We start from the raw sequence: 23,272 nt of genomic DNA, 5'->3' as shown, positions 1-23,272 counted from the left end.
AGTTTTCTCTATTGAAATTGTTGAAGGTACGATAAAAAATTCCTTTAAGATCTATACTCCCATCTCTTGAAGACAAAATTCAAATTTGTTTTCTATAGTCATTAATTTATGCTTATATTATTAATTATTGTTTTTTAGTACATGCTTTAAGCTTGTTTATATTTCTACAAAGTTATTGTTATAAGTATTTGTTAGTACATATTAAATCACACACGTTAATTGAGTATTTATGAAAGTTTTTCCTACTGGAATTATTGAAGGTACAATACAAAAATCTCTTAAACATATCTAATTTCTTCATCAGCAATGTCATTCCTTCACATATAAGGATGAATTATTTTGTTCTTTAGAAAATCCTCTGAGAGTTAATGACGTTGCATTCCCATATTTTTTGGTTTTTATATTGTTGTTATCTATTTTAACTAAATTTTATCAGTGGATATTATGAGTACTTTAAGGATTGAAAGTTGATTAAAGTGTTGGTCAATTTTTTGAGGTATGTTATTTCAAAACATAGAAACTTTTCTAGTTAGAATGATTTGTTATCATCATAAGATATCTCAGAGTTTATGTCACACCCTGAAGCTACCCCCAGGACGCGGACACGGGACCTAGGATCACAAGTTACCCAAGCTAACTCTGTTGGCATATCATAAGCATACTAAATAAACTGAAGTAAGAAAAGACTGTGCGGAAGCTAAATCATAAGATAAACTAAAATGAAATGATGGGGAATACACATAACTATATGAATATATATAAAAATTGAGATTTTAACAACAACTGAAAGGTCAAACTCAAATGCTAAAGCTGAAACTAACTATGTTTTAAATAAGCCTCTAATTGACTAGAAATGCTGGGACATTCCCCAGCTAAATCTAGCAAAATTGAAACTAAAGACTAAAAGCAAAAGAAACATGTATGTCATCCTCGGAGAATGAGGACTCACTACTGATACTGTTGAGTTGAAGATCGGGAATCGATTTATGCGTGATCTGAAAGTTGAAGACCAGAACCTACATCACGGGAAGATATAGCGCAGAGCATGCGTCAATACTTGAAAGGTACTGAGCATGCAGGATAGAGTAAAGTTGAACAATATACATAACTGAACAAAGCATATAACTGAGTAATGACATGAGATAAGCATGATACTATACTAAAAATACTGAACATGAACTAACTGAATGCAACGACCAAGTTTATAACATGCTGAGAGTGAAATCTGACTGTAAATGATAGCATGGTTAATGCAATAGAATCTGACTGTGGGAGCTACTAATAACCGACATAAAACCACATGAGCTAATATGGAGTCCGATGTATACTCCCCATCGAGAGGACCCAATATACCTTGCCCGAGGTATAGAGGAATGACTGGCATGATAACTAAAATGTAAAGCCCTCAGAGGGGACTTATAAACCTATGGGAGCATGTAGTTCTGAGACTATTCGGGTACGCTGAACCCTAGTCCACTCGGTCTAAGCCTACTCCCAATTAGAATGTATATAAGCAATATTATGACTAAGATGCTGAAGTACTGGATAGTTCAATTACTGACATGTAAACTCTGGGAATGCAACAATTATAACTGATAATGTGACATTCGTAAACTAAAGCATATATTTGAAATAACTGACCTAACATGTGTAATTCATGACCTAAAAGAACTACATAGCTAGGGTTCTGAATATCATACAAGAAACTAAGCAACAATATGATAATTTGATTTGGATCATTCTAACAGCTAAAACCCAACAATTTCTAACATTCAAGAAACCCTAGGATTAGATAATATTAAGGGAATCAAGATTCTAACTGAAATCTAGGGACCTAATGGGTGAAAGGAACCCACTAGTGAAATCCCACATATCTAGTGACGAATTTCACGGAGGAATCTTTCAATTTCGGGGTTGGAACTGATGAAAACTCACTGCGTTCTTAAACTAGGGCTGCTCGATTTTCTCCTCTGTTTTGCTCTAAGATTCACTTGATTTTGGTGAATAATTGATTAGGTTAGGTTCTGATTAGTTTACTAGGCTAAAACTGACCAAAAACCATGTAATTTAGGGGTTAAACGATGTAGTTTAGTGGTCCAACGCATAGGGAAAAGACTAAACGACCCTTGACTTAAAAGTTGTAGGGGCCACCGACGGAACTGATCGACGGACCATGGATGGACCAACAGTCCGTGCTGGGCAACCGTCGACGGGGTTCTAGAACTAAGTTCTGGGGCCTTGATCCACGGACCTAGACCACGGTCCATGGGTCGTTCTTTAGAATAATTTCTGGACCTTTTCTGGGAGGGGGTTGCAGGTGGTGAACCACGGACCACCAGGATGGACCGTGGGTCACTTTACGATGCGTGGGTGGCAACCGTGGGTTGCACCTGCAACTTCTGGAAAATCTGCTTGTTTGGTCTGTTTAGGATACAGGGTATTTCATTATCTCCCCCTTGGGAACATTCGTCCTCGAATGAAGACTAAACTAGTTGAATATGAAGGGGAAGAGTTGCAACCCTACCACTAAAATACTTGAAACTCATTTCTGACTGAACTAAGTTCCAAGAACATGCAAATACGCTAAAAATGCAAGTACAAACTGAAGGAACATGATACTAAGACTGAAACTACATATGAGTAACTGAAAGACTAGAGAGGAACTATTACCTCTAGCTGGAATGGAATCGAAAGGAAAGAGATGAGGATACTTGGCCTTCATGGCTGCTTCTGCTTCCCAAGTAGCTCTCTCTACAGATTGACTCCTCCACAAAACCATCACTGAAGCGAATTCTTTGTTTCTCAACCTTCGAACCTGACTATCAAGAATCTCAACTGGAACATCCTCATAAGTGAAACTATCCTTCACAGCCACACTTTCTAAAGGTACTATAGATGCTGGAACACCCACACACTTCTTCAATAACGAAATGTGAAAGACCGAATGCACTGCTGCTAGTTCTACTTGTAACTCTAACTCGTAAGCCATTTTTCCAACCCTTTTCAAGATCTTGTTAGGGCCTATATATCTAGGACTGAGCTTCTCTTTCTTGCCAAATCTCATCACCCTTTTCATAGGTGACACTTTCAGGAAAACCCAATCATCAACTTGGAACTCCAAGTCCCTTTCTCCTTACATCTGCATAGGATTTATGGCGACTCTGGGCTGTCTTAAGTCTATCTCTAATGAGATGAACTTTTTCCATGGCATCATGAATCGAATCTGGCTCTATCAAGGCTGTTTCACCTACTTCAAACCAACCAACAAAAGATCTACATCTACGCCTATACAATGCCTCATAAGGGGCCATTTGAATACTAGAATGTTAGCTATTATTGTAGGCAAACTCTATAAGAGGAAGGTGATCACTACAAGAAATTATGAAATTAGCAACAACTTTTTTGCAACAACTATATTATTGTTGGCTTATATTTTGATAAATCGCAACAACTTGATTTAATTGTTGGTATATCTTTTGATTTTTAACAACAATATTTTTGTTGTTGCCAAATATGTTACTATTGTTGCGATATTATATTGTTAATAATAATTAATATAATACATTTCAAATATTAAAAAATTGCAACTACGTTTTTGCAACAATAATGATATTGTTGCCCAACTTTAATAATGGCAACAATTTAATTAATTTGTTGCTATCTTAAAAAATATTTGGCAACAATAATTTTTTTATTGTTGCTAATGTATTTAATTTCACAATAACTTATACATTGTGGCAAAAATTATATTTGTTTTTTTAGTTTTCCGCCAATACAATTGCGGGTTTTTTTTGTTTCCGCCAATTTTTTTTTAGAAGTTCACCAAATTTTATTTTTATTTTCCACACAGTTGCGCCTCTTCATCAGATTTGGGGAAAATGTAAACTAGGTTTATTTCTTTGTTCAAGTGTTTCGCTGAAGATCAGTGTTCTAAAGTCTATCTCCGGTGAGTTCTCTTTATGATTTAGTTTCTTTTCACAAAGTTCGGTGAATTCTTGCATATGATTATCTTATGATTCAATCTCCTAGGTTATTTTGTAAAATCCAATAGCTTTGTTAAAGTTCAATTGTTTTGATTTAGTCACTTTGGTGAGATCAGTGCGATGGGATTGTATTCCTCTGTAGAAATTATCTGGGTTTGAAGAGACAGGGAAGAAAATTGTTGAGGAATGCTAGGGATTGCCCGCTGCTTGCTATACCGGATGTTGTCTCCATGTCGCGCTTTCTTCTTTTCAATTATCTAGTAAAGGTTTTTCTGGCACTATAGACTAACTTTGGTTAGTGGTACGTTTTGAGCAGCAGATGCTACCTCAAAGAATGGACTCAGGAGGTCCTTATCATCTTCTGCACTGTTCAAGTCTTGGTGACAAATAGGGAGTGATGCAAGAGCTTGAGAAAGGAGTGGAACCCATTGCTAAATTAGTATATGCTACATTACTACTTAAATTTCTTTCACTCTCACTATACATCTTTGCCTCTTCCTCGATCTATTCTTCTTTTATCGACATACTAAGTTATTAATTTGTACCATATTTAACAGAATGGCCTTCCTGCTTCGATTTTCAATATCATTACAACTTCAACTAATTCAAATGAGACAAGTTCTGCAAGTCTAATGAATAACAATTGGGTAAGTATATGTCTCATATCTATTTTTTCTATTCTCAAGGGTAAAAATTTAGACTTGCATTGGCTGCTGTTAGGCGTGCTTGATATGATCCTCTGAACACGACCTCTTGGATTATTTTCCTGATTACCTTTTGGGGAACCCTTGTTAATGTGAATCAGTTTCCACCAGTCTACCACTTGGAAATTACCTCTCAATCACACATACATCTCTGTAATGGAAAATGCATCCATTGTTGTAAGCTCCACCTCCCTTATGTCCGCTTTCTCCAGATACTTCTTTGCTTGAAAAATCTTCTGCACCACCTATGAAGCCTGTTTTGGCGTGCATTTCCAGATAAAATTGCCCTTTCTGTAATGGAAGTGGACCCACTTGACCCATAACTTATCTTTTTCATAGCACAAATTTCATAGCAACTTGCATATAGCTATCTTATTCCAATAGGCTACATCTAGGATGTTTAGTCCTCCTGCCTCTCTAGGTAAGCAAACTCTAATTACTATTATTATTACATGTTGAACTAGTGCTATTGTCGGGTATTGCTCATTGATCTCAAAACATATGTTGTTAGTTTGTTCGAGCATCACATCTGGTAATTAGATGAAAATAGTATATGTTGCTGAAAATTTGTTTTTGTTTACAAGTATATGTTGTTGGTAATTAGATGAAAATAGAGATTGTTCTTTATTGTTAACATTGACTTGCTATATTATTATTGTAATATATTTTTCTTCTCCTTATGTGTTGTATCTCTATGCATATCCATCTATCATTTTAATTACAACAGAAAAACACAATATGTAATAAACGTATTTTAGATATATATTTACTTCAAGCTTATAATCTTTGTATTGATGAGCAGTTGCAAGAAGATTTACATGGAAAGCAAAACCAAGAATCACAGATGCAAAAAGAATTGGATAACTTGAAAGATATCTTGACTTTTGAGAAGCAAAACTTAGAAATGGTTATTTATGATTGTGATAAATTCAGTTCGTTGTGCAATGAAAAAGATATAGAGCTTAAGGTATTTTTTAATGTTATTAAATTTGATTTATTAAGGGGACAATCATTCATTTTATTACTCCATTCCTTGTAGGCTGCCCTATCAGAGAAGCGAAGCTTAGAAATGCGGCTTCCAAAGTTGAGTTCTCAAGGTTCAAAGAAAACTATTCCGAAAGAGTTGGTTGACGCAAATAATCAGGTAAAGCTATAAAATATTATTTGGCCTTTATATTTTGTCCAGATTAGTATCCATAAAACAGAAACTCATGTGACTTCTCAAATTGCAGGTCTTTGAAAAGATCCATGAAGAGTTGAAAGCTTGTTCTATGTTGTGTACCGCAGAAGAAACAAAAAAGAGGCTTTTGAGTGAAAAATCATCACTTGAGGCAAAAATTGTAGAGCTGGAAAAGAAGAAATCAAGTGAGGTATGTTGCCTAAATATCTCTTGTTTTGCATTTTCAGCTCGAAGAGTTGTGAATCTGAGTCATACTGGTATTAGAGCACTACCTTCTTCCATCAATAGTTTATTTCACAAAATTATTCCAGGAGATTAAGATTACATTTTACTTCCTTTTGTTTTTGTGACATTCTTGGGGTTGAAAGAAGTGAACAGATGATCCTTTGCCAAATCTGGAACATCTCACTCTTTCTTTTGTACATAATTTATAGTGTCTCTGATTTTGATCATTTTCAAATGAAATAAGGAGATTTATCAGGAGGGTTAAACTGTGTTTGGGTGTATTAGTGAGTGCATTCATGTGAATATCTCTGCTTTTTAGATTTATATTTGTGTATTTTATAACTTACTTTGTCAATTATAATTATATTTATCTTTTATTTGCAAGATGAACATGCATAATTGAACCATTGCTTCAATACAAGTACTATTGGAAGATCGGACTATTCAAAAGTTATAACTAGTAGGATTAGAATATAATTAATGACTTACTTATTATTTTTTCTTACAAGTACAAACATATGTAGAAGTATTTAGTTCTTTGGAATATCAATCTTATATTGACCTTTGCAAATTTATATAATTCTTAGTATAAATATTTGTGAAAAATTTCTAAAAGAAAAGTGTATTGTGTATATAGTAGCTATTCACAAATTGTTGCTTAAAGTGTAGAAATATTTGTATAAAATTTCTAAAAGGAAAATGTGTATTATGTATGTAGCAACAACTCACAAATTGTTGCTAAAGGTATATAATAAATATGTTTATTGCAATAAAATTTATTGTTGATAAAAGCCTTCCCAACAAATTACTAGCTAATTTTTTGTCAATTTTTTACAACTGATATTGTTGGTAAAAAGTTAATTTGTGGCAACACTAAATTTTGTTGCGAAATTTTTATAAGCCACAACTATATTAATGTAAAGCAACAATTATTTTGGTTGCAATAAGTTAGTTTTGGCATCAATATATTTTGTTGTTGCAAAAAAAAATTGCATCAACGTTTATTGCAACAACATGCAACAACTTTTATATTGTTGCCAAAAGTACTTTTTGCAACAACATCCTATATATAGCAACAAAACTAATGGGAAATGCCTTTTTTCTTGTAGTGTGATCATCCCAACTACCCATGAAATCGGTCACGCAAGCTCTCAACATGTCCTCTATGGTCTGAATGGTACACTCTGCCTGACCATCCATCTGTGGATGAAATGCGGTGCTAAGATTAACCTGAGTACCAAGACCTTTCTGAAATGACTTCCAGAAATGAGAGGTAAACTGAGGACCTCTATCTAAAATGATAGACAAAGGAACCCCGTGCAACCTAACTATCTCATTAATGTAAAGTTTGGCATAGTACTCCGTCGAATCTGTAGTCTTAACAACCAAAAAGCGCGCAGACTTAGTAACTCTGTCAACTATCACCCAAATGGAATCATGTTGTTTGCGAGTATGAGGTAAACCTGTAATGAAGTCCATGTTGATCACTTCTCACTTCTAACTAGGAATGTTTATCTTTTGAGTCATACCTCCATTTTTCTGATGTTCTACCTTCACTTGCTGGCAATTAGGGCACTTAGCCACAAAATCCGCTATATCCCTTTTCATACCATTCCACCAAAAGACTTCCCGCAGATTGCGGTACATCTTAGTGGTGCCTGGATGAATAGAATACCTGGAGTTATGGACTTCTGCAAGAATCTGTTGTCTCAACTCACCCACCTTAGGAACATATAATCGACCTTGATAGTGAAGCATACAAATCTCCCCCTTGGGAGAAAACCTCAACTCTCTACTGATGGATTGCACTCTTTAGTTGAAGCAATATAGGATCACTGTCTTGTTTTTCCTTAACCTCCGCTACCAATGAAGATTCTGACCTATTTTGAACTATTACACCACCATCTGATATGCTCATAAGGTGATCCCCTAAACGAGCAAGCATGTGAACATCTTTTTCTAGTTCCTTTTTTTCTTCCTCACCATGTGCTACACTACCCATAGATAGTCTCCTAAGGGAATCTGCTACTACATTGGCCTTACCAAGATGGTAATGAACACTCATATCATAATCCTTGAGGAACTCAAGCCATCTCATCTAGCAAAGATTCAACTCTTTCTGGGTGAACACATACTGAAGGCTCTTGTGGTTTGTGAACACATCTACGTGAACACCATACAAGTAATGTCTCCAAATCTTAAGTGCAAACACCACTGCTGCAAGCTTGAGGTCATGAGTTGGATAATTCTTCTCATGCACCTTAAGCTTTCTAGAACATAAGTCATGACCTTACCTCGCTGCATCAACACACAACCTAGGCCAACTCTGGATGCATCACAATAGATCACATAATCGTCTGAACCCTCTGGTAGAGTCAAAAATAGGAGTTGTAGTCAACCTAGTTTTCAGTTCTGCGAAGCTTTTCTCACAATCATCTGACCACTGGAACTTAACCTTTTTCTGAGTTAACTTAGTTAATGGAGAAGTTATGGATGAAAATCCCTCCATGAACCTTTTGAAGTAACCAGCCAAACCCAAGAAAATTTTGATATCGAAAGGAGAGATAGGTCTGTGCCATTGTTTCACTGCTTCTATTTTCTGAGAATCCACTCGGATCCCTTTGCTAGACACAATATGCCCAAGAAAAGCAACAGACTGCAACCAAAACTCATTCCTAGAGTAAATGAGGATATCATCAATAAAGACGATAACGAACAAGTCCAAATACTACTTGAACACTCTGTTCATCAAATCCATGAAAGCTGCAGGAGTATTGGTTAATCTAAATGACATAACTACAATTTCATAATGACCATACCGTGTTCTGAAGGCGGTTTTCGAGATATCACTATCTCTGACTATGAGCTGATGATAACCGAATCTAAGATCTATCTTCGAGAGATGACTAGCACCCTGAAGTTGGTCGAACAAGCCATCAATCCTGGGGATAGGGTACTTATTCTTGATTGTGACTTTGTTCAACTGCCGATAGTCAATGCACATTCTGAGAGAACCATCTTTCTTTTTCATGAACAACACTGGTGCACCCATAGGGAACTACTAGGTCTAATAAAGCCCTTATCTAGAAGGTCTTTCAAGTGCTCTTTCAATTCCTTAAGCTCAATTGGAGCCATTCTGTAAGGAGGAATAGAAATAGGTTGGGTATCAGGAAGAAGATCAATTCCAAAGTCGATCTCCCTTTCGGGAGGAACTCCGGGAAGATCTTCTGGAAACACTTCTGGAAAATTATTAACTACTGGAACTAACTCGAGAGTTGGGGTTTCAGAGGTTGAATCCTTAACCCGAACTAGATGATAGAGATAACCCTTAGAGATCATCTTTTGGCCTTAAGGTAAGAAATAAATTGACCCATAGGCGCTAAGCTACTACCATTCCATTCTAAGATTGGTTCGTCTGGAAACTGAAAATGAATGATCCTAGTTCTACAATCGACTGAGGCATATCATGAATGTAACCAATCTATGCCTAGAATGACATCAAAGTCTACCATTTCTAACTCTACAAGATCTGCTGAGGTGACTTTCTGGAAACTGTGATAGGGTAATTTCTGTATACCTATCTAGCTATAACTGGGTCACCATTTGGAGTAGAGACTGAGAAGGGTTCTAAGAGAGTTTCTGGACTAACATTGAAGTTGACTTCTATATAGGGAGTTACAAAGGAAAGAGTAGCTCCTGGATCTAACAAAGCATAAACATCTAAGTTAAAGACTCATAACGTACCAGTGACTAGATCAGGAGAATCTTCCTGATCCTGGCGAGTCTGAAAAGCATACAACCTGTTTTGGTGTTGTCCGCCACCTGTACCAGATGAGTTACCCGCTTAGTTGGGCAACTTGCTGGTGCTGCTGAAGTTGTAGACTGAACCCTACTATTATTGCCTCATTGACCCTGTTTAACAGAAGGACAATCTCTCAACCTATGACCAGACTGACCACACCCAAAGCATCCTTCCTTCCTGCAAGACACTCACCCACATGGTTCTTACCACACTTTGGACAAGTTGGGTAGGTTCTGGTGCCTGAAACACTCCCTTGAGACTTAGAGCCTAATGCCCTACCTTTTTTATCTTGTCAAAACCTAAAAGATGGAACACTAGCTGATAAAGGTGTTGGAGCTGAAGACTTTTGCTGAAACTGAGAGCGATTTCCACCACCCAATTTCTGTTGAGAATACTCATAGTTGCCTGTTGTAGCCTTCTTATTATCCTTGGCATGTTCCCTAAGCTTATCTCCCTCAACCTGCTGAGCATGAGTCATGAGTCTAGAGATGTTCATATTTTCCAGCAACATAACATTCCTACACTCTATTTTCACTAAGTCGGATACCCCATATAGAAACTTGTTCATTTGAGCCCTAGAATCGGCAACCATGTGAGGAGCATACATGGAGAGTTGGGTGAACTTGAGTCCATACTCTTGGACTGTCATGTTACCTTGCCTCAAATTCATGAACTCCTGAGCTCTTGCATCTCTCAACTCTCTTGGGAAGAACCCGTCCAGAAAAGTCTCACTAAAGCACTCCCAAGTGATAGGAGCTGCATCCGCACCCCTATTTTCTTTCCGTTGCGTATACTAGATGTGAGCTACATCCTTAAGCTGGTAGTATGCTAACTCTACCCTATCATTACCAGTCACTTGCATCACTCCAAAGATCTTTTTGGCCTTATCTATGAAGTTTTGGGGATCCTCACCAATCTGCGACCCTAAAAACTCAAGCGGATTCATCCTAACAAAATCATGAACCCTGGCTACCACTGATCCACCACTAGCATTTGGAGGAACTGGAACCTGCTAGTTGTTCTGGTTGGTCACACTTTGAGACAAAAAGCTGAATGGCGTTCCGAAGCTCAGCATTCAAAACTTCCTGATTTGGGACTGGAGGAGCTGCATTAGTGTTGCGGGAATTCACATTCCTTTCGTAAGCTCTACGAGGAGGCATGATCTGAAAGCGCATAATGTCGAGTTATAAATGAGGAATTAGATCATACCTTACACACGATAAGAATATCAAGAAAGTGAAGTTTTTCCTAAAACACTTTGTAGCCTCCCTCTCATTAGATGTGGTGCACTTCACACCCATGAAAAGGACTCTACTTAGTCCGACTTTTCAGACATCCTAGGACACTTAAACCTAAAGCTCTGATACCAAGTTTATCACGCCTCGAAGCTACCCGCAAGACGTGGACACGGGACCTAGGATCACGAGTGACCCCAAGCTAACCCTGCTGGCATATCATAAGCATACTAAATAAACTGAAGTAAGAAAAGATTATGCGGAAGCTAAATCATAAGATAAATGAAATGAAATGATGGGGAATACCCATAATTATCTAAATATATATAAAAATTGAGAGTTTAACAACAACTAAAAGGTCAAACTCAAATACTAAAGCTAAAACTAACTATGTCGAAACTAAGCCTCTAACTGACTAGAAGTGTTGAGACATGCCCCAGCTAAATCTAGCAAAATTGAAACTAAAGACTAAAAGCAAAAGAAACAAGTTTGTCATCCTCGGAGAATGAGGACTCACCACTGATACTGCTAAGCTGAAGATCGGGAACTGATTTATGCGTGATCTGGAAATTGAGGACCTGAACCTACATCACGAGAAGATGTAGCGCAGAGTATACATCAATACTTGAAAGGTATTGAGCATGCAAGATAGAGTAAAGTTGAACAATATACATAACTGAACAAAGCATATAACTGAGCAATGACATGCGATAAGCATGATACTATACTGAAAATACTAAACATGAACAAACTGAATGCAATGACCAAGTTTACAACATGTTGAGACTGAAATCTGACTGTAACTAATAACATGGTCAATGCAATAAAATCTTACTGTAAGAGCTACTAATAACTGACATAAAACCACATGAGCTAAATATGGAGTCCGATGTATACGCCCCATCGAGAGGACCCAATATACCCTGCCAGAGGTATAGAGGCATGACTGACGTGATCACTAAAATGTAATTCCCACAGAGGGGACTTATAAACCTACGGGGGCACGTAATTCTGAGACTATTCGGGTACGTTGAACTCTAGTCCACTTGGTTTAAGCCTACTCCCAATTAAAATGTATATAAGCAATATTATGAATGAAATGTTGAAGTATCGGATAACTCAATTACTGACATGCAAACTCTGACAATGCAACAATTATAACTGATAATGTGACATTCGTAAACTGAAGCTTGTATATCTAAAATAACTGACCTAGCATGTGTAATTCATGAACTAAAATAACTACATAGCTAGGGTTCTGAATATCATACAAGAAACTAAGCAACATTATGATAATGGGTGAAAGGAACCCACTAGTGTAATCCCACATACCTGGTGACGAAATTCACAGAGGAATCTTTCGATTTCGGGGCTAGAATTGATGAAAACTCGCTACGTTCTTAAACTAGGACTGCTCGACTTTCTCCTCTATTTTGCTCTAAGATTATCTTGATTTTGGTGAATAATTGATTAGGTTAGGTTCTAATTAGTTTACTAAACTAAAACTGACCAAAGCCACGTAGTTTAGGGGTTAAACGACGTAGTTTAGGGGTCCAACTCATAGGGAAAAGACCAAACGACCCCTAACTTCAAAGCTGTTGGGGCCACCGATAGAACTGACCGACGGACCGTGGATGGACCAATGGTCTGTTCTGGTCAATCGTCGACGGGGTTTTGGGACTAAGTTTTGGGGTCTCGATCCACGGACTTGGACCATGGTCCGTGGTCTGACCTACGGTCTGTGGGTCCGGCCGTGGGTCGTGCCTTAGAATAATTTCTGGATCTTTTCTGGGAGGGGGTTGCAGGTGGTGAACCACAGACCACCAAGACGGACCGTGGGTCACCCTACGGTCCATGGATGGCAATCGTGGGTTGCACCTACAACTTCTGGAAAATCTGTTGGTTTGGTCTGTTTAGGATACGGGATGTTACAGTTTACTCTCTTTAATGTATGCTTTTTCTCATTGTTATGTTGTCTCCTTAAAATTGTATTGATTATTTTTTGTTTGGTATGTATATGATCTCACTTGGACAAAGTTTTCGTCTTTTTAATGTTTTTTCCTTTTTTCCTTCTCATTCGGCTCTTCTAAAAAAAATTGGTGTGAGTTATGACTATTTTCGGCAAGCTTAATTTGAAGAATATGAAACAAAATCTACTCTAAATAAAAGTAATATCTAAAGCTACAAACGATATGTCTATTAACATAGATTTGTTGTCCTTCATGTCCCAAGTCATTGCTGAGCGTTTGAGTTATCTAGGTTAGACTCATTTTTAATTTTTTCATGTTCGAGAATACTCTTTAACATGAGTCTAGAATCCAATATTTTGATCTACTTGTACTTTCATAATGCAACAATTATACATACATATTTCTGAAAAAGTCATAAAGTTGCATTGATGAAGCAACTTGAAGGGCATTGAGAGCAGTAGTTTAATGAAGAATGAATTTCTGAAAGGGTCAATAATATTATTTTGCTGTTGGTTCAAATTTATTTTTCTCTTTCTATAAATTTTGTTAAAGTAACAAAGTAACAATAACGAAAAGTGGTGAACGTTTGACCTCAGACAAATAGATTGTCTCTAAAAATAATTATTTATGTTGTTGTGGTGTACATTTTTTATCGGTCTGAACTTATTTATAACTAATATTGATTATCAAAATCTTTCACATCATTTTTTTCACAAGGAGTTATTCTAACCATAAAATTATCAGATTTAAAAAATTTCATGTACAAAAAGATAGAAAAAGTGATGCTTCATTGCTACATAAAAACATCACTCAATTTTACCAACACAATTATATCATCAAACGTATATTATGATAAATTATGTAAAAGATAAAAATGATTAGATATCAAGATATTTTTAATCATTCATTATATATTTACATTTCTTCAAATATGTGATAATGTCAAATCATTTAATTTCTGTTGAAATGCTCTTAAAACCTACTAAAATTTACTCTCTTTTTATTTCTTATAACAGTCGATTATTGAAAAGATTGTTCAAAAGCCTAAGCAAGATTATTCGCGCAGGTAAATTACCTAGTTCTTTCATAATTAATCTTAGCACATGGTTTCTATTACATTCAGTAAATGTGAATCCACTCCAGAAGTTGACTTACTTTCAGCAATACAGCTTGTACTCTTAACCAAATAACACTCCACAAGTTGACTGACTTTCAGCAATCAAAGTTTTTAAAGTCAAAGAAATGGCAAAGAATTCAGCATTCTCAACTTCAAAAGACACTCCACAAGTTGATTGACTTACTCACTAATACAACTTGTACTCTTAACTAAATAATACTCCAATAGTGTATTAAATACATCTTCTAAAATCATTGTTTTGCATTATCAATTCTTATTTTAGTCACAGTTATGGGCAGAATTTGCAATCTCCTCTTTGCTCTTGCAATTTGCAATCTACTACTACATCAAAGTACTTCACTTGCTAATGTTATTAATATTAACACTGATAAAGCTTCTCTTCTTGCATTGAAATCTCACATTTATTCTGATCCTAACAACATCTTAGCTAACAACTGGTCTTCTTCCGTCCCAGTTTGCAGCTGGATTGGAGTTACTTGTGGCTCCCGTCACCATCGAGTCACTGCTTTAGACATTTCTAGCATGCAACTTCATGGTACCATTCCTCCACACATTGGAAACCTTTCATTTCTCGTCTCCCTCGACATCAGTGACAACACTTTCCATGGGGGTTTGCCGGAAGAGTTTGCTCATTTACGAAGGTTGAAAGTCATTAGTGTCGCAAGCAATAACTTCACTGGAGCCATTCCACCATTTTTAAGTTTGTTACCGAACCTACGCTTTCTGTACCTCTGGAGCAACCAATTTTCAGGGAAAATTCCATCTTCCCTTTCCAATCTAACAAAGTTGGAAGTGTTGAGCTTGCGGAATAATTTTCTCGAAGGAGAGATCCCTCGAGAAATCGGTGATCTTCGCTACCTGACTTTTTTAGACCTTCAAGATAATCAGCTTACTGGCTCTATACCAACATCAATCTTCAACATTACGACGATGCAAAATATTGGTCTTAGCAATAACAATCTTACTGGTAAGCTTCCAACAACTATTTGCGATCATCTTCCACACTTAGAAGGACTTTACATCTCAAAAAACTACCTAAGTGGTGTTATTCCACCAACCCTGGAGAAATGCAGAAATCTTCAAGTCTTGTCATTGTCGCTGAATGAGTTTACTGGAACTGTACCAAGAGAGCTAGCCAACTTAACAGCTCTTACAAGATTATATATTGCAACTCTGCATTTGGAAGGTACACAAATGAAAATTTTCATTCTTTTCTCTCTTTCATGAAACTAGTAACTCATATATTTTCCTTAATTGACAGGAGAGATACCAGCGGAGCTAGGTAATCTTGAGAAACTACAGAGGCTGATATTAGCCGAGAACGGGTTCACTGGTTCTGTCCCTGCAAGCATTTTTAACATGTCAGCACTGAAGATCCTAGAACTTTCAATAAACAATCTCTCAGGTACTCTACCTTCAGATTTAGGTCGCGGAATGCCCAATCTAGAAGGACTTTACTGTGCAGCTACTAATCTAACTGGTTTTATCTCTGATTCAATCTCAAATTCTTCGAAACTCAGAGAAATTGATCTCACAGTCAACAGTTTCACAGGTCCTATTCCCGAATCACTTGGTAACTTAGAATACCTCGAGATTCTAGGCTTGCAAACTAATAATTTTTTCAGTGATTCAAAAATGAGCTTTCTTACATCATTGTCAAACTGTAGGAATCTTAGAGTACTCTGGATTGGTGATAATCCGTTGGATGGTGTTTTGCCTCCATCTGTTGGTAATTTATCCAAATCTCTAGATTCTTTTGATGGAAATGGTTGTAAACTTAAGGGTGCCATTCCTCAAGAAATCGGTAATCTTACTGGAATGACATCAATGAGTCTATATAACAATGAGTTGATAGGACACATTCCAGACACTGTCCATGGCATGCTGAGCCTTCAAGAACTTTATTTATTAAGCAATAAGATAGAAGGAACCATACCAGATGTTATATGCAGTTTAAAGAATCTTGGTGCATTAGACTTGTCAGAAAATCATTTTTCTGGTTCAGTGCCCTCATGCTTAGGGAATGTTACTAGTTTGAGGAAACTTCATCTAGCTAACAATAACCTGGATTCTAGATTACCTTCAAGCTTGGGGAGCCTTCAAGATCTCATAGAATTCGATATTTCGTCCAATTTATTGAGTGGGGAAATTCCACTGGAGAGCGGAAACTTAAAGGCTGCAACACTCATTGATTTGTCAAGGAATTATTTTTCTGGTAAGATTCCTAGTACTCTAGGTGGTCTAGATAAATTGATTAATCTTTCTCTAGCACATAATAGATTAGAGGGGCCTATTCCTGAATCATTTGGCAAAATGTTGTCCTTGGAATACTTGGATTTGTCCTATAACAATCTTAGTGGTCAAATTCCAAAGTCATTAGAAGCTCTTGTGTACCTCAAAAACATGAATTTCTCATTCAATAAACTCAGTGGAGAGATTCCCACCGGTGGTCCTTTTGCGAATGCCACAGGTCAATCTTTCATGTCCAATGATGCACTCTGTGGTGACTCCCGGTTTAACATTAAACCATGCCTGACCAAATCGGAAAAGAAGTCAAGAAGAAAAAAAGTGCTTATAGGTTTATATATGATGTTAGGGATTGGATCACTCCTTGCATTGGCTGTTGGATATGTGGTGTTAAGATCGAGAAAGACAAAGAAAAATGCAAGTCAAGAAGATGTAACTCTGGTAAAAGGGCACGGAAGAATTTCCTATTATGAACTTGAACAAGCAACAGAAGGATTCAACGAAAGCAACTTGCTTGGTAATGGAAGTTTCAGCATGGTCTACAAAGGGATACTTAAGGATGGTACCCTTTTAGCAGCAAAGGTCTTCAATGTGCAGTTGGAGGGTGCATTCAAAAGTTTTGACACAGAATGTGAGATACTTCGGAACCTTCGCCACAGAAATTTGACCAAAGTCATCACCAGCTGCTCCAACCTTGATTTCAAATCCCTAGTGTTGGAATACATGCCCAACGGGACCCTTGGTAAATGGTTATACTCTCATAACTTGTTCTTGAACTTACTGCAGAGACTTGATATAACGATAGATGTTGCGTCTGCAATAGACTATCTCCACAATGGTTATTCAACACCAGTGGTGCATTGTGACCTGAAGCCAAACAATGTCTTGATAGATCAAGAAATGGTTGCTCATGTAAGTGATTTTGGCATTGCAAAAATGTTAGGTACAGGGGAGGCTTTTGTCCAAACAAGGACAATTGCAACCATTGGTTATATTGCTCCAGGTATATTATAGCTTTTTTTAGAGTTTTCATATTGTTTAAATACTCAAAACAACTCTTTCCCCTAGATATAGATCGATATTCATAGTTTTGGCATATTCCATTTTAACTAAGAAGATTTTATGATAATTTTTTACCATGATTGCAGAGTATGGACAGGATGGAATAGTATCCACGAGTTGTGATGTTTATAGTTTTGGCATTCTAATGATGGAGACGTTTACAAGAATTAGACCAACTGATGAAACTTTTACCGGAGACTTGACCATACAACGTTGGGTTAGTGATTCAATCCCAAGTGGAATTCATAAGGTGGTGGATTCTAATTTGATACAACCAGGGGATGAACAAATCGATGCAAAGATGCAATGTTTGTTATCAATCATGGAATTAGCTTTGAGCTGCACACTAGTGACCCCTGATGCAAGAATTAGCATGGAAGATGCTCTTTCAACACTGAAAAAGATTAGGTTCCAGCTTGTCAGTAGTCTGCACTAGGTGGAATCGGACCCCTGTGTTCTTGTATGTTATTTGATTACCTATGTCGGTTAGGTTAAGATTTCAATTCTGCACAAGTAGTTTTAAGTGTTGTAATCACTGTTGTAGGAAGCAGCTTGTTTCTTGATATATGTAAATTTGATGATATATAAAAGTTGAAAATGGTAGTCTACTCAAGTATCCTTTCATGAAACTTTAGATGCATTATTTTGGAATTCGTTAGATACTTTGGTTGTGAGTGTGAGAATATTCTGACACATTTAGTTTGGCGATTCCGGTACAAGTCTGGTTGATCCTGAAATAAATAAATACTACTTCTGTTTGGGAGATTTGTAATATTTGACAGCCGCGGTGGGTAGCTGAATGTTGTGAAATTTATTGATTTGGGTTGTTGTATATCTGATCCCTGCTTCTTTTCTCCTTCAAATTCTGCAAAGTTTGTTGGATTGCTTTAATTTAAAGTTTTATTCTAGTTGAATCGACATTTTGAGTTAGTTCATTCGGATATTTGTGGACCATGTCTTGTTGTTTCTTAAGTTAGGGATAGGTTATTAATCACTTTTGTGGATGGTTTCATGATCTTGGTGCTTGAGAAAAAGCTCATGATTTGTGAGCTTGCAACTCTTCAAAACTCAAGGAAGAATCCCTTGTTCTTATGGCAACTGAGATGTCACGGTACTCGGGGCCCAGTCCTCTTAAAATCTTAACAATAAGTTCATCATCTGTTACTGGTGAGTGGTGATCCAACAACTTTGAGCGCATCAGAGAGAGAGCGAATCCATTTTTAGGATTCGAACACAGAATCTCTAGTTAAAAGATTAAACAATTTTATTTGTTAGTTACGTGGAGAAAAAGATCATGTTAATTGTTGGTAAAGCCACGACAAGTCTTGATAAGATAAAGTTCAAAGGTGAAGGACAGAAAATTATGTTAAAACAATTTAACAACCAAACTTTTTAAAAAGTTTAACTAGTTGTTCTATCAAACTAATTAAATTGACCCCATTGACTAAAAGACATTCCAATATAAAAACAGTAGATTGGTACACAATAAATTTGATATCATTAAATAGAACTTTCTAAGATCATTGCTTTGTATTATCAAATACTCTTGTCATAGTTATGGCAAGAACTTGCAATCTTCTCTTTGCTCTTGCAATTTTCATTATGCTTCATCGCCATACTTCTTCACTTGCTACTATTAGCACTGATAAAGCCGCTCTTCTTTCGTTGAAATCTCAGATTTCCTTTGATCCTAACAACATCCTAGCAAGAAACTGGTCTTCTTCCAGCCCAGTTTGCAGCTGGATTGGAATCACTTGCAGCTCCCGCCACCACCGAGTCACTGCTTTAAACATATCTAGCATGCAACTTCATGGTACCATTTCTCCACACCTTGGAAACCTCTCATTTCTTGTTTCCCTCAACATAAGTTACAATGCTTTCTATGGAGATTTACCAGTAGAGTTGGCTCATTTGCAGAGGCTGAAATTTATAAGTGCCACAAGTAATAACTTCACCGGAGCCATTCTATCATCTTTAAGTTTGTTACCGAATCTACGCTTTGCGTACCTTTCGATGAATCAATTTTCAGGAGAAGTTCCTTCTTTCATTTCCAACATTACAAAGCTGGAAGTGTTGAGTATGCAAAATAATTTTCTAAAAGGAGAGATCCCTCGGGAACTCGGTGATCTTTGCTATCTGACCTATTTAGATCTGCAATTTAATGAACTTAGTGGCTCTATACCAGCATCAATCTTCAACATTACAACTATGAAAAACATTGGTCTTACCTATAACAATCTTACTGGTCAGCTTCCAACAACTATATGTGACCATCTTCCAAATTTGAAAGGGCTTTACCTCTCAAGAAACTACCTCGGTGGTGTGATTCCACCAAACTTAGAAAAATGCAGAAAGCTTCAATTTTTGTCATTGACTTACAATGAGTTTACTGGAACTGTACCAAGAGAGCTAGCCAACTTAACAGCTCTTACAAAATTATATGTCGGAGGTCTTCATTTGGAAGGTAATACAATATTTTCTTACAAGAAAAATGAAAATGTTCTTCTGCAGAAGTGGTAACTCATATATTTCCCTAAATTAATGACAGGAGAGATACCAGTGGAGCTCGGTAATCTGAAGAAACTACAAGCACTAGGATTATCAGGGAGTCGGTTTAGTGGTTCTGTCCCTGCAAACATTTTCAACATGTCATCACTGCAGGCCCTAGATATTGCACAAAACAAACTTTCAGGTACTCTACCTTCAGATTTAGGTTGTGCAATGCCCAACCTAGAAAAATTCCTTTGTGGAGGAAATCATCTTAGTGGTTTTATCTCTCCTACTATCTCAAATTCTTCAAGACTCAGAATACTTGAGCTCTCAGGCAATAGTTTCACAGGTTCGATTCCGGGATCACTTGGTAAGTTAGAGTACCTTGAGTTTCTGAGCTTGTGGGGGAATAATTTTGTCGGCGATTCAACATTGAGCTTCCTCACATCATTGACAAAGTGTAGGAAGCTAAGATCACTCTGGTTTGATAGAAATCCATTGGATGGTGTCTTACCTGCATCAGTTGGTAATTTCTCAAACTCACTGCAAACTTTTGGAGGAGATGGTTGTAAATTGAAGGGCACCATTCCTCGAGAAATTGGTAATCTTACAGGAGTGACAAGGATAGATCTGCAATACAACGAGTTGACCGGACATATTCCAAATACTGTCCAAGGAATGTTGAGCCTTCAAGAACTTTACCTACAAAGCAACAAGATAGAAGGAACCATACCAGATGTTATGTGCAGTTTGAAGAATCTTGGTGCGTTAGACTTGTCAAGAAATCGGTTTTCTGGTTCAGTGCCACCATGCTTAGGGAATGTTGCTAGTTTGAGGACACTTTATCTAGCTGTTAATAGGCTGAATTCTAGATTACCTGCAAGCTTGGGGGGCCTTCGTGATCTCATAGAATTCAATATTTCATCAAATTTATTGAGTGGAGAAATTCCCTTTGAGATTGGAAACTTAAAGGCTGCAACACTCATTGATCTATCAAAAAATGATTTTTCTGGTAAGATTCCTAGCACTCTAGGGGGTCTAGATAAATTGATTAATCTTTCTTTGGCACATAATAGATTAGAGGGGCCTATTCCAGATTCATTTGGCAAAATGTTAGCTTTAGAATTCTTGGATTTGTGCTATAACTATCTTAGTGGTCAAATTCCGAAGTCATTAGAAGCTCTTGTGTATCTCAAATACATGAATTTCTCATTCAATAAACTCAGTGGAGAAATTCTCACTGGTGGTCCTTTTGCTAACATCACCAGCCAGTCCTTCCTATTCAATGATGCATTATGTGGTGACTCTCGGTTAATCGTGAAACCATGCCTAACCAAATCTTCAGAGAAGTTGAGAAGAAAAATGGTGCTCACAAGTTTATATATTCTATTAGGATAGGATCACTCCTCGCGTTGACTGTTGGATATGCGGTGTTAAGATTGAGAAAGACAAAGAAAAATGCAAGTCAAGTAGATGTGTCTTTGGTAAAAGAGCATGAAAGAATTTCCTATTATGAACTTGAACAGGCAACTGAAGGATTCAATGAAAGCAACTTGCTTGGTAGTGGGGGTTTCAGCGCGGTCTACAAAGGGATACTTAAGGATGGTACTCTTTTGGCAGCAAAGGTATTCAATGTACAATTGGAGGGTGCATTCAAAAGTTTTGACATGGAATGTGAGATACTCCGGAACCTTCGCCACAGAAATCTAACCAAAGTCATCACCAGCTGCTCCAACCTTGATTTCAAAGCCCTAGTGCTGGAATACATGCCCAATGGGACACTCAATAAATGGTTATACTCCCACAACTTGTTCTTGAATTTATTGCAGAGATTAGATATAATGATCGATGTTGCATCAGCAATGGAGTATCTCCACAATGGCTATTCAACACCTGTGGTGCATTGTGACTTGAAGCCAAGCAATGTCATGCTAGATCAAGATATGGTTGGCCATGTCAGTGATTTTGGCATTGCAAAATTGCTAGGTGCAGGGGAGGCTTCTTTTGTTCAAACAAGGACAATTGCAACTATTGGATATATCGCTCCAGGTATATAATCAAAATGCTTTAGAGTTCTCTCATATCATTTAAATACTCAAAATAATTCTTGCCCCTAGATGTATATCAATACTCTCAAGGAAATTTTTATGATATTTTTCGATCATGTGCAGAGTATGGACAAGATGGAATAGTATTCACGAGTTGTGATGTTTATAGTTTTGGCATACTAATGATGGAGACGTTCACAAGAAGAAGACCAAGTGATGAAATATTTACAGGAGAAATGAGCATACAACGTTGGGTTAGTGATTCCTTTCCAAGTGGAATTCATTAGGTGGTGGATTCAAATTTGGTAACGCCAGGGGAAGAACAGATCGACTTAAAGATGCAATGTTTGTTATCTATCATGGAATTAGCTTTGAGATGCACTTTAGATAAACCTGATGCAAGAATTAGCATGAAAGATGCTCTTTCGACACTTAAAAAGATTAGGCTCCAACTTGTCATTAGTTGCTACTAGGTGGAATATAGTTGTAGTATAGCCTCTTGTATGTTGCTTGATTACATATGTTGGTCGTGTTAAGATTAGTTCAACACAAGTACTTTAGTTTTTTCAATGAGAATATTAGTAACTATTGTTGACCACTTCAATCACCTCAGAAGACATGATTGAAAAACTTATTTTTGTTTGAACAAGAAGTTAAAGGAAGAAATAAAAGTTGGAATAAACTATAACTGCTTTCAGGAGTCTTCCATTATAAAAAGGAAAGTGAAAAGGAACAATAATATCCCCTTTTATGCAAAAAAGCAAAGCAATCTTGAAAGAAAAAGATTCACTTTCCAAAGGCAGATTTCACACAGCAAGGTCAAGCCAGATAATCAAAGAATAAAGAGACTTTATAATGGTTAGTTGCCTCCACACAACAACTAATTAATAGATTTATTGACTTAAAAACTTAGGAAGACTTGCATTTTCTGTTCCATCACAGATCAGTAAAGTTGAGTCATTCTGTTCACTCACAATTTTCAATCCTCAGTTTCATTTTTGCTCTTTTCAGTTTGGACAGTTCACTAATTTTTTTGTCTGTTATAGAAAAAAAGTAGCATCTTCTTTATACGGAAACTAGTTAGTTTTTACACACCAATCCATGTAAATTATAGCAAAAGATAGGGGCAAAATGGGAGAAAAAGATCTCTCTCGATCTCGATATAAATATAGCAGATACAAGGTGTTG

At 36.9% G+C, this 23,272-nt stretch overlaps 4 protein-coding genes across 4 annotated transcripts; all 4 read left to right on the top strand.

Moving 5' to 3' along the window:
• Positions 1-4,544: 4,544 nt before the first annotated feature.
• On the top strand, positions 4,545-6,186 carry LOC102593936 (uncharacterized). The gene is made up of 4 exons (XM_015314064.1): positions 4,545-4,630; positions 5,497-5,654; positions 5,727-5,831; positions 5,920-6,186. The coding sequence occupies exons 2-4, from the start codon at positions 5,532-5,534 to the stop codon at positions 6,184-6,186; spliced, it is 495 nt and encodes a 164-aa protein (XP_015169550.1). The 5' UTR covers positions 4,545-4,630; positions 5,497-5,531.
• An 8,321-nt stretch (positions 6,187-14,507) lies between these two features.
• LOC102597462 (probable LRR receptor-like serine/threonine-protein kinase At3g47570) lies at positions 14,508-18,138 on the top strand. The gene is made up of 3 exons (XM_006358662.2): positions 14,508-15,423; positions 15,499-17,487; positions 17,633-18,138. Exons 1-3 carry the CDS (start codon positions 14,508-14,510, stop codon positions 17,980-17,982), a joined length of 3,255 nt encoding a protein of 1,084 aa, XP_006358724.1. The 3' UTR covers positions 17,983-18,138.
• A 965-nt stretch (positions 18,139-19,103) lies between these two features.
• Positions 19,104-21,351, top strand: LOC107062879 (receptor-like protein kinase). Its single transcript, XM_015314063.1, has 3 exons — positions 19,104-20,010; positions 20,095-21,048; positions 21,263-21,351. The coding sequence occupies exons 1-3, from the start codon at positions 19,104-19,106 to the stop codon at positions 21,349-21,351; spliced, it is 1,950 nt and encodes a 649-aa protein (XP_015169549.1).
• LOC102597134 (probable LRR receptor-like serine/threonine-protein kinase At3g47570) lies at positions 19,994-22,580 on the top strand. The gene is made up of 2 exons (XM_015314056.1): positions 19,994-22,085; positions 22,208-22,580. Exons 1-2 carry the CDS (start codon positions 21,362-21,364, stop codon positions 22,369-22,371), a joined length of 888 nt encoding a protein of 295 aa, XP_015169542.1. The 5' UTR covers positions 19,994-21,361; the 3' UTR covers positions 22,372-22,580.
• The last annotated feature ends 692 nt before the right edge of the window (positions 22,581-23,272 follow it).

This window comes from Solanum tuberosum, unplaced genomic scaffold (assembly GCF_000226075.1).
Source record: "Solanum tuberosum cultivar DM 1-3 516 R44 unplaced genomic scaffold, SolTub_3.0 scf00266, whole genome shotgun sequence".
Lineage (NCBI taxonomy): Eukaryota > Viridiplantae > Streptophyta > Magnoliopsida > Solanales > Solanaceae > Solanum > Solanum tuberosum.
Note: the sequence above shows the minus strand (reverse complement) of the source record. Positions and strands in the feature narration are given on the sequence as shown.

What these genes read in the sequence shown, in the direction of transcription:
- LOC102593936 (XM_015314064.1), top strand. Translation starts at nt 5,532, where the DNA reads ATGCAAAAAGAATTGGATAACTTGAAAGATATCTTGACTTTTGAGAAG. An exon ending in AAAAAGATATAGAGCTTAAG is followed by an intron (nt 5,655 to 5,726) that starts GTATTTTTTAAT and finishes CATTCCTTGTAG; the next exon opens with GCTGCCCTATCAGAGAAGCG. An exon ending in TGGTTGACGCAAATAATCAG is followed by an intron (nt 5,832 to 5,919) that starts GTAAAGCTATAA and finishes CTCAAATTGCAG; the next exon opens with GTCTTTGAAAAGATCCATGA.
- LOC102597462 (XM_006358662.2), top strand. Translation starts at nt 14,508, where the DNA reads ATGGGCAGAATTTGCAATCTCCTCTTTGCTCTTGCAATTTGCAATCTA. An exon ending in TGCAACTCTGCATTTGGAAG is followed by an intron (nt 15,424 to 15,498) that starts GTACACAAATGA and finishes CTTAATTGACAG; the next exon opens with GAGAGATACCAGCGGAGCTA. An exon ending in CATTGGTTATATTGCTCCAG is followed by an intron (nt 17,488 to 17,632) that starts GTATATTATAGC and finishes CCATGATTGCAG; the next exon opens with AGTATGGACAGGATGGAATA.
- LOC107062879 (XM_015314063.1), top strand. Translation starts at nt 19,104, where the DNA reads ATGGCAAGAACTTGCAATCTTCTCTTTGCTCTTGCAATTTTCATTATG. An exon ending in CGGAGGTCTTCATTTGGAAG is followed by an intron (nt 20,011 to 20,094) that starts GTAATACAATAT and finishes AATTAATGACAG; the next exon opens with GAGAGATACCAGTGGAGCTC. An exon ending in ATCAAAAAATGATTTTTCTG is followed by an intron (nt 21,049 to 21,262) that starts GTAAGATTCCTA and finishes CAATAAACTCAG; the next exon opens with TGGAGAAATTCTCACTGGTG.
- LOC102597134 (XM_015314056.1), top strand. Translation starts at nt 21,362, where the DNA reads ATGCCTAACCAAATCTTCAGAGAAGTTGAGAAGAAAAATGGTGCTCAC. An exon ending in TATTGGATATATCGCTCCAG is followed by an intron (nt 22,086 to 22,207) that starts GTATATAATCAA and finishes GATCATGTGCAG; the next exon opens with AGTATGGACAAGATGGAATA.